At 43.7% G+C, this 10,663-nt stretch overlaps 1 protein-coding gene across 1 annotated transcript; it reads right to left on the bottom strand.

The window, feature by feature from the left end:
* Positions 1 to 1,234: 1,234 nt before the first annotated feature.
* On the bottom strand, positions 1,235 to 9,144 carry RASL10A (RAS like family 10 member A). The gene is made up of 4 exons (XM_056552276.1): positions 9,017 to 9,144; positions 8,079 to 8,411; positions 3,880 to 4,001; positions 1,235 to 2,818 (listed from the first exon to the last, which is right to left on the bottom strand). Exons 2-4 carry the CDS (start codon positions 8,307 to 8,309, stop codon positions 2,557 to 2,559), a joined length of 615 nt encoding a protein of 204 aa, XP_056408251.1. The 5' UTR covers positions 8,310 to 8,411; positions 9,017 to 9,144; the 3' UTR covers positions 1,235 to 2,556.
* Positions 9,145 to 10,663: the final 1,519 nt, after the last annotated feature.

Raw genomic sequence — 10,663 nt, 5'->3', positions numbered from 1 at the left:
TACTGATTAAAGAAGTCTGGCAAAAATAAACGTATCCCTCCACAGGATAGAGAATAAGTAGCTGATCGTGGGCGGTCTGAGCGCTGAGACCCCCACAAGGGTGGGACACGGCACTCAGTGGGGAGTGCTTATTGCAGGCGGCACACGCTCCATTCATTTCTATGGGAGTGCCGAAAAGCCCTGAGTACAGTCCTCGGGAATCCTCGGCGCTCTTATAGAAATGAATGGAGCACATGCCGTCTACCAGTAGATGACACATGCTCCTCTCCTCTCAGGGTCCCATCCCGGAGATCGGGGATAGGAGATAAGTTTATTTTCACCGGAGTTCTCCTTTAAGGGTGCATTCACATGTAAAGTATCCTGCACATATTTGATGCTGCAGATTTCAATGTAAACTAAGTGACTGAACACAGCTTCAAATCTGCAGCTTTGAATCCTGTGCATCATATATGCACAGGATACAGTAAGTGTAAATACACCCTTAGAGTACGTTCAAATGGGCGGATTTTCTGGGGATTTTACTACCAATGACTTCAATGGGTCTGCAGAAAATCCACAAATCTGTCACCATTGCAGATTTTCTGCTGACCAATTGAAGACAGTGGTAGCAAAAAAAAAAACATGGTGGATTTACTGCAGCAAATACACTATGGGAAATCTGCAAGAAATCCACCAATGTGAATGGGCCCTAAGGGTCCCCTCTCACTGGCGTTTTTTGACGTGTGGTTTTTCAGCTGCATATTATTTACTGCTTATTTTCTGCTGGTAAGTCAATTATAAAACCAGCAGGAGAAAATAAGCAGCAAAAATGAAATCAGCTGCAGAGAATATGCAGGAAAATCCGCGCGGTCACACATCCGTATTTTTTGCAGCAGCAGATTTTGCGATCATTGAAGGCAATAGGCAGCAAAATCTCCAGCTTTAGACAGCTGTTAGCTAAGCAAGCATCTAGCCATGAGCCTAGTATGGCCAGAATAAGGGGCACAGCATCCATAACCCAATATTAGAGATGAGCGAACTTACAGTAAATTCGATTCGTCACGAACTTCTCGGCTCGGCAGTTGATGGCTTATCCTGCGTAAATTAGTTCAGCTTTCAGGTGCTCGGGTGGGCTGGAAAAGGTGGATACAGTCCTAGGAGACTCTTTCCTAGGACTGTATCCACCTTTTCCAGCCCACCGGAGCACTTGAAAGCTGAACTCATTTATGCAGGATAAGTCATCAACTGCCGAGCCGAGAAGTTCGTGATGAATCAAATTTACTGTAAGTTCGCTCATCTCTACACAATATATCTGGAGCTGCAATGTCCATACTAGCATGGCTATATCAGATTCAAATGCATAGGCTGTGCATGGTGTCTCTAGAGTACAGGCATAGCTGTCTTATTATATCAGGGTTTCTCAAGCGCGGTCCTCAAGACCCCCAACAGGTCATGTTTTCAGGATTTCCTTAGTCTTTCACCGGTGATATAAATAAGATCAGTGCATCAGGTATCACCACAGTTATATCACCTGAAAACATGACCTGGTGGTGGTGGGGGTGGTGGTCTTGAGGACCACGCTTGAGAGACACTGTCTAATATGGATGTTGCTTTGCCTGGTACTGCAGTGGGAACCCTTATCAGTCATACATAGATGGTCTTTCTGAAAGATATCCTGGAAAACCCCTTTAACTCTACATTGTCATAGAATCTGACTGCTTTGGCACTTTGCATAAGACAGCTTCAGTATACAGTGATCCCTCAACTTACAATGGCCTCAACATACAATAGTATTAACATACAATGGTCTTTTCAGGACCATTGTAACTTGAAACCAGACTCAACATACAATGCTACGGACAGTCCAGATCTGTGAAACAAGTCACAACTGGAGGAACTGACCAATCAGTATTGGCATTTTACTGGGAAATCACCTCTATTACTGAAGTGCATGCACTGACTGGTGTCTGGTAGCACCCCCTACAGTACAGGGAAGAACTACAAGTTCTGTACTGCTCCTTACCTGTTCCAGGGTTAGCTGCTCCTTTTGTACACCCAAGTAAGGGCGGCTCCATTTGGGACACTGGGTGTCCTGTATAGGACCCTGAAGAAGCTCCTGTCCTCTACATAAACCATTGTTTCCCAACCAGGGTGCAAAACTACAACTCCCAACATGCCCGGACAGCCATCGGCTGTCCGGGCATGCTGGGAGTTGTAGTTTTGCAACAGCTGGAGGCACCCTGGTTGGGAAACACTGACATAGACAGTGATTACAGCTCCCAGCAGATATTTCCTACTTTTATATGTAAGGACTTGCTTTATCTATATTAGTTATCTACTTATTTTTCTTTAATCCTCACCTTTTCCTATTTTCGGATGACATTTTGGGGGCTTCAGAACCAATTACCAGGTTTCCATAGAGTTCTGGTCTCAACATACAATGGTTTCAACATACAATGGTCGTCCCGGAACAATGAATATTGTAACTTGAGGGACCACTGTATGAGGCATTCTTTGCATTACTTATTTGAAAAGACCCTACTTAATGGTGACTCCCTCCTATATGATGCGGCTTTTTCACATTACACTGCATCGCTCTCTGTGAAGTGCCCCCTGTAGGCAGATGCTGGGTGTGTGGCTCCTGCTTCTTGTTGTGGTGCTGATGAGAAGTTCCTTGAAAAGTAAGAGGATGTGCCAGTTGTTTCGGGCTGAACACTCCAGGTAGCCACATTTCCAGCTCTTCTTTACCAGAATAGACAGAACATGACGTGGTACAAAGCGATGCTTCTGCTGGTCTCTCTTGTTTCCTACCACCACCATAAGAGGGGGTTTGCTTGTGCTGTAGAAAGCCAACCAGTGAAACATCTGCGTCAATTCATTTCTCAGAAACAAAAAACAACCAAGACAGGATATAAAGCCTTTCTATCCAAGCATAATAAATACATTATTTATGAGAAACCAAGTCAAGAAAACAGTAATCTCAGGCAATCGGGAGAAATAGGAATGGATACACAAGATGCCCTATTGTTCACGTTTTCTATGCAGGAGAGCGAACTTACAATAAATTTGATTCGTCACGAACTTCTCCGCTCGGCAGTTGATGACTTTTCCTGCATAAATTAGTTCAGCTTTCAGCTCCGGTGGGCTGGAAAAGGTGGATACAGTCCTAGGAAAGAGTCTCCTAGGACTGTATCCACCTTTTCCAGCCCACGGGAGCACCTGAAAGCTGCACTAATTTATGCAGGATAAGTCATCAACTGCCGAGCCGAGAAGTTCGTGACGAATCGAATTTACTGTAAGTTCGCTCATCTCTATTTGACTTTTTGTTGTTGCCTAATAAGCATAGGCTACCTGTTCATAAAGAAATATATCCTTATAATCCAACATAATCCAATATACTTATAATACAACATTATAAGTATATATAATCCTATAATAACCATATTGACAGGCATTTATCAAGCGATTTAGTAAATTTTTTGTCACTAAAAATGTCGCAAAAATTTCGCACCTTCGACTACGCGATTTTTCGGGCGACATTTTGACTGGAAAGCGAGAAAAGCAAGTTTTCCAAAACTTAACTACGAAGTAATAATTTTAAAATGGACTATGGGTAGTCAGGTATTTATTAACTGCGACAGTCGCAACTGCGCAAAAAAAAGTCGTAACAAGGTTAAAAATTGACTAAATTTTACTCCAGCTCATACATGGAGCAGAAAAAGCTACTACCAAAGTAAAAAAGGAAAAATTGCTTACGTGAAAGAAAATTATCAACAGGCTGAAACCAGTTGATAAATAAGTCACAAGCAAAAAAAAGTAAGGAAAAAATTACTAAAAAAAAGAATAGATAAGCAAACATTGATAAATGTCCCTCATTGGGATTTGTAGTGCAGTTCTCACCTGTCTAGGATTTGCTGCCTTAACTGTTTTACATGGTGGAAACTCTCAGGGCTGCAGATATCAAAAACCAGAATGAAGACTCTGCTGTTCCGGAGACCCCGAAATCGCGGATCCAACCACTCCTGGAAAAAATAAGATGGAAAAATAAATAATCAAACTATTGTTCTTCATGGTAAATTGTAGTAACAGCCTGTTATTTATTTTTCCATGTTCCATTAATATGCATTCACATTAAAATATTTCCACACAGCCCCTCCAGTTTCCTTACTGACAGGTTTTTATTTGTTACAAAACCAGTATGTACATAATCGTGTAGTCATTTTATTCAACATTATAGCCATCAAATTGTGTAAATTGGTGTGACTGATTATTATGCATCTTATATATGCTGCTGTATTATTATTTGTTTTGCTCATTTTCTTTAGGCCTCATCTACACTGAAAAGCAGTAACACACAGAGTCCCAATGGGCCTGTGGAACAGAACCATTGGCATTCTGTGTCCCTCCACATGGAGCTCTGTCCTAGAGCACTGTGTTGGGATTGGGATCCCACGGGACCCAACCTGAAACATGCAGGCGTGGACGGTCAGGAGGCTGCTGCGGGCAGGCGCAGGCAGTCCGGTGCTATGCCTACGGGTCCCGCAAATCCCACAAAATTCTGACCACCCACACCCGCATGTTATGGGTTGGGTCCCAAGCATTATGTCTATGAAGAGTACCTGCATCTTATAGCATGTATGAATATGAGAGAAAAAAATGTGTATAAAACTAGAAGCTAACTGAGCTACAATGGTACACATTGGCACAAATGACAAAGAAAGAGGTAGGTGTAGTGTCCTTAAAAATTATTTCAGGGACTTAGGCTGCAAACTTAAGGAAAAGTAAGGAAATATTAACTGTACCATGGATTTTGCTTTTCTCTGGATCAACACAATAGGGTTTTAGGTTGAATTCGATTGACTCTTTTTTCAACCTTACAAACTATGTTACTATGTTACAATACAGACCAATAGATTTTATGGGTGCCATTTTAGGGTGCGTTCACACTGCGAAATCTCCACTCGCTGAATTCAGCGAGCGAAGATTCCGTCTGGCGGCCGCCGCCAAAGATACTTTGGAGCTAGGGCCGTGGGGCACTGAGCCGTCACCATTGACGGCTATGTAGTGCTCGCAGAATCCGCGGAAAGACTGAAAATGTTCTTTCTTTGCGCCGAACAATTTCAGCGGTTGAATTGTCTGCCACTGAAATTCCGCAGTGTGAACGGGTCTCGCAGAGACCCGTTCACACTAATGTTAAGTTCACAGCGCGGAATTCCGCCTATGGAAATCTGAAAGAATTCCGTAGTGTGAACGTACCCTTACAAGTCTGTACAACTCAAATCAGTAATACAGGCATATTCATGAGGCTAGTTGTTGCATACACTGAATATGTCTTAGCCTATTCTGCCAAGTATTATGAAATTTGCTGATATCTTTGCACATTAGCCAATGAGCATTTAAAAAAGTTTGACTAAAATGATGGACATTGTATGATTAAAAAAAATAATAGTTTAAATAAAAACAGCTAAGCACACATGCCGTATTTCGCTGCGTATTTTCTGCTGCGTATTTTCCTACCCATTGAAGTTAATGGGTTAATTAACGCAGCTGATTTTGATACCCCTTTTGCGGAATGTGGGTGAGGTGTACACTTTGTGATGCAAGGGCACCGTTAACCTACACGGGCTATGGTTGAGATAGCTTTTCCTGGACCAAGCACGGGGACATGGATGAACCTGATGCCATGTTACATATAACTATCTTTACTGAGGCAGGAATTGTTGTTAAAATTAAATCAAAGTACAGATTTGTGCAGAGGGAAGTGCTGAATGAACCCGGGAAGCCTGTCGCCTTGCTGGGACTTGTAGTTGCTGAGACTGCAGATTTGAGATAAGTGGCAGCCCACGCTGAATTTAGAGATTTTGTACTGACTGACTGAAGACTAGTTTTCCCCAAGAGCTTTTTGCTTACCGCCAGGCTTGGACTTTCACCTGAGCAATGGGGTTTTCCTGAGATTGGCATGGCTGCAGATTTGAGAGTTTTCTTCCCCTTAAGCCTCCTCTGACTCCTTCACACACTTCTCTCCACAGTGTTACTCCGACTGTACCTCAGCTCACACTACACCTAGACTGAACAGATCCCCCCTCCCCCACTACATAAAGGCCAATGTTGGGGGCTTCCATTGGGGTGTCATGGTCACCTTGGTCACTCTGCAGCATTTGTAATGTCCCAGTACAGGACATGGTCCTGTACTACCTTTAGGCCCTGTCAGATTGAGACCCTCAGTGACCTAGGGGCTCCCCTGCAAGGTCTCCCCCCTGTTGTTTCCTGAATGTTGTGTATATTGCTTAAATGCTTGGACAGTCTCCTAATGTATAGGTAGTACAAAGGACCTGTAGGAGGTCTAAGAGACCTGTGGAAGTCTATCACATGTTATGTTATGCAGTCACATGATATGTTGTCACATGTTCTCCCAGAGAGCACCAGCTTACCCTATTACCCGCAGCTTGACCAATGGGCTTTAGTCCAGCCCCCCACTATATAAAGTGGCGGCCATTACAATTCACTCTCTTCTCTTAACTGTTCCTCAGCAAAGATCATATGAGAAGAGATAACACCAGAGATCTCAGTGTAAGTGATCAGCATCTGGAAGACCCCAAAAGCTACATTCTATCCAGTAAGTCTCAAGTCTATGTCTGCTGTCACTGAAACTAGTCAAGTCCTGCATATAGTTAAGTCAAGTCCAATCTCAAGTCAAGTTAATTATAAGTATATTAACCCCTTAATGACGCAGGACGTATACTTACGTCCTGCGCCGGCTCCCGCGATATGAAGCGGGATCGCGCCGCGATCCCGCATCATATCGCGTCGGTCCCGGCGCTCATCAACGGCCGGGACCCGCGGCTAATACCACACATCTGTCTTATACTCAATAAAGCCTCCGTTTGACCATAACTGGTTGTGGACTTTCACTTCACTACTTGCAAGTGAGATAGCGGAGAAACTGGGAGTGTAGTGTTCCTAAACCCTAAAAGCACACTGGCGTCACGAACACTAGGGGTTAACAACATCTTGCCCCGGGGTTAATACCATCCGATCCCACCACTCACACCGCTACACCCGTGGTCCCGCCATACACCCGTGGGTCACCACACATTCCCTTAATATAATTTATCACAACATAACACAGTGCAATATAACAAAATATATTATGGTCCAGCACAGTAGCAGCAGGGATGCCTGAGGCAAACTTCATCCCACAGGACAACATCCTGTGCTGGGACACCACACATTGACTTCACTTGGTAGAAAAATTTGCAGCAACAAATGCGCAGCACAATACAACATGTGTGACTCTACCCCCAAAACATATTGTCCAGAATAGTTGAAAATATTTTTTTTTAAGGACTTGGACTCTCTGTTAGACACTTTGTACTATTGTGTGTGTAGAATATTGAGCTGTGGCTGATGAGGCATTGATACATGAACATCAGAGTAATGGCTACTAGGACTTTTATGGAAGAATTCATACTTAGTGACTTGTGCAACCCCATGAGCAACATATAGGGTACATTCACATGGTTAAGACCTGCACCAAGGTATTCTCTGATCCGTGGATAGTGATGGAGGCCAGAACACTCTAGGGTAGGAGACTGGCCCTGTTTTTGAGGTACTGCGGATAGGGGATGAGTTTTATTACCTAGATAACCCCTTTAACCCTGAAAAAAATAGATTACATGTCACTTTTTCTTTCTTGGGGTTTCCCTGACTACCATTGAAGTCAATTGGAGCAGGGCTTCCTAAAATTATACAACGTGGTTTTATACATGAAAATGTTTTTGTCTGTGTGAACATAACCCATAGTAGGGGCCAGTTGTGACAGGGAATTGCCTCCCAGAGGTCCACAATGGCACAGCAGCATGGGCTAGTACTGGCGGTCAGGGTGGCACAACTTGACCCCACTGTAAGGACTGCTGGCAATTTTGACTTTTCATTTAACTACAAACATCAAACCCCCCTCCGTACAAATGTAAGTCACAGCCCATAAAATAATTTGACAACTGTAATGTCTGTGATCAGGTAATGGAAAAAGATGACATTTTCCCCAAAAATTGTCAGCAACAATGCACTGTGAGTGGACAGAGTCGGACAATTCTTACCTGTCCGGCAGAGCCTGGGTATCTTGGCAGGTTAGGTAAATCCAGGATTAGGAGCTCATACATCCTCTCACTTAGAACAGCAGAGGCTCGATACAATTGCCTGCTCTCTGTTGGAGTGTATTCCTCCCGAAACTCCTGGGCTACAAACTGCCGGATAATGGAGGTCTTCCCCACTCCAGGTGCCCCCAGTACTGCCACTTGCACAGTCTGCACCATGGTCATAGGGCACATCTGATCTCTTGGTTATTCATACATGTCCATCAGATATCCACTCAGCCATAAGCCGCTATTACCTTAGCATCATGAAGATGAATGGCATTTTCCTTCTGAGATCTGAAAGGGCAAAGTCTAAACTAAATACAAACACACAGACTACTTTGTGGAAAGAAATGGGACAGCAAATAAAAGCATAATGCAGCAGCACATGACATGAATATTAGAGGAGCACTAACCTATTATTGTTCTGTTGATGTGGTGTGCCTTTCTACGCAGTGTATTGTGTAATGTCAGGCTGTAGAAAGGTGCACTATAGCATTTTTTATTGAGGCTACTGACGGTAACTACGCCTATCATCGATACACCTATGGTCACCTATCTCATACAGATTGCATTAAACCACCACAAATGCAACTATACATAAATAAAACAAACATGCATGCATACAACACAATGCTGAGCAGAAATCAGCACCAGGGATAGTAAGGCTCCATTAAGCTCATGTCCTAGAGGTAAAGCTTCATAGCCGATCATTAGCACCAGGCAGGTAAGTAGATTACACGTCACTAGTCAAGGTCACCTTCAGGTGAATGTAAGGCGATGTTGCAGGTTTCATGTGACATGAGATCAATGACAGTGCATACACTCTACTCTCAGAGTCCCTTCACTCCCATCTGACATGTGTACCTGCTCCACATTACAAGGAGAAGACGTGGTCTTACCCTTTGCGTCTACCTGCAGCAGAACCTCAGACGCAAGCATTAACCTTCAGCACCATGGACACCAGTGGCGAATCCATCCAGTGTGCTCTGCTACTCTCACCCCCTCCCCTATTGCCTCAGTACTGCTGACAGCAGCATGATTCCTGGATGTGCTGCAGAATACAAATAAGACCCCCTCCCCCTTTATTCTAAACCACGGCAAATTGTATTATATCAGTAGAGGGGTCTCCATATACATGAGTCTATTTGTGTTGGGCTCCTGGACTGCCAAAACTTACAGGCTAAATGCACCCCCAACTTCCTGCAAGTCTCATGCACAAGCATCCAGCCCCCAACACTCAATCAATGCAAGAAGCTTTTCAAAGTTTTTAAAATCAAAGTTAATTTTATCGTTTTTCACGTGAATAAAGGCAGAACAAACAAAAGAAATTCCCCTCCTGTCCCAGAGTCACTTGTCTTATTTCTACCTCCGGGATTAAACTGACCACATACCATGATAAATTGATCATCTACCTAAAGGGGGACACCTGCTACTACTATATGCAGGGGGCTTCTTGTACTGTATAGACAGGGAGTTACTCTCTACAGGGGGACCTACCTACAGGATGTAACCTCTACTTATATTACCTACAGTGAGTAACTATCTACAGGGGGCAGCTATTTACAGGGGAACCTACCTACAGGTGGCACCTGGGTAAAGGGCGAAACCACATGAAGGGCCCTATCTACCTACTGGAGTGACTAATCTATTAAAAGGGGTTATCCAGGGTTTTGATGCACTAACTGCCTTCTGTTATTGCCAAATTTTGACTTATCAGACCAGAGCACCTGCAGCCATTTTTCTGCACTCTAAGCCTTTTCTCCACATTGAAGGTATGACTTTTTGGCTCTATTACTCCATTAAAGGACATCTGTAGTGTTCAGAACTTATAAGTTATAGATCACAGGGGGTTTGAGCGCTGCCTCCCCCCCTGCAAGTCCCAGCAAGCCTGCAAGGTCCCCCTGTGATATTTTCTGTACTGCATAGACTAATAGTCCAGATGGTTGCTCACCGCCACTCCTCTGCACCTGTGCACGGGCCTGGTTAGCAGCGTCTCCAACCACGTGGGCACATACAAAAGGAAGAAAACGGTCCAGCCCAGGATTGCAGGTAAAAAGCAGGTAATATTTATTGGATCATGTACACAGGAACGTGATAACAGCTGACGCGTTTCGGACCTATGCCAGGTCCTTAATCACGGCATACATATCAAGTAAAAAACACACATTTTATATAAAAGGGGTTTAGGTCATGTGACCAATCAACAAGCAAAAAATTAGATGTCTGGAAAATCTGGAATGGATCCTAAAAACATGTACTGGCACCAGAAGTATAAGGTGCATATGACATGTTACGATGGAGGAATACCTATGTGAAGACACGCAAACATATGTTGTTCTTATCAAGATCTATATTGGTGAGCGTTAAGGAAGGGAAACTTGAATTTCCCACCCGCTCCACCTACGCACCTGATATTAAAGAATTCCTCTGCTTTAGCAAGACAGAATCAAATCTTGCCACAAGTTCACACCTTGTGGTTGCCGCATATCCAATTGGAATATCCAAAAGGATTCGCGGATTAGCAGGGCCCTACGATGGTCTCCACC

Source organism: Hyla sarda, chromosome 1 (genome assembly GCF_029499605.1).
Source record: "Hyla sarda isolate aHylSar1 chromosome 1, aHylSar1.hap1, whole genome shotgun sequence".
Classification (NCBI taxonomy): Eukaryota; Metazoa; Chordata; class Amphibia; order Anura; family Hylidae; genus Hyla; species Hyla sarda.
The sequence above is the reverse complement of the archived record's forward strand: the minus strand, read 5'-3'. Positions and strand labels throughout refer to the sequence as shown.

Excerpts from the sequence above, each read along its gene's own strand:
- RASL10A (XM_056552276.1), bottom strand. The coding sequence starts at position 8,309 with ATGTGCCCTATGACCATGGTGCAGACTGTGCAAGTGGCAGTACTGGGG. Across the intron at positions 4,002-8,078 it reads ACCCAGGCTCTGCCGGACAG|GAGTGGTTGGATCCGCGATT; the intron begins GTAAGAATTGTC and ends TATTTTTTCCAG. Across the intron at positions 2,819-3,879 it reads AGGCAGCAAATCCTAGACAG|CACAAGCAAACCCCCTCTTA; the intron begins GTGAGAACTGCA and ends GGCTTTCTACAG.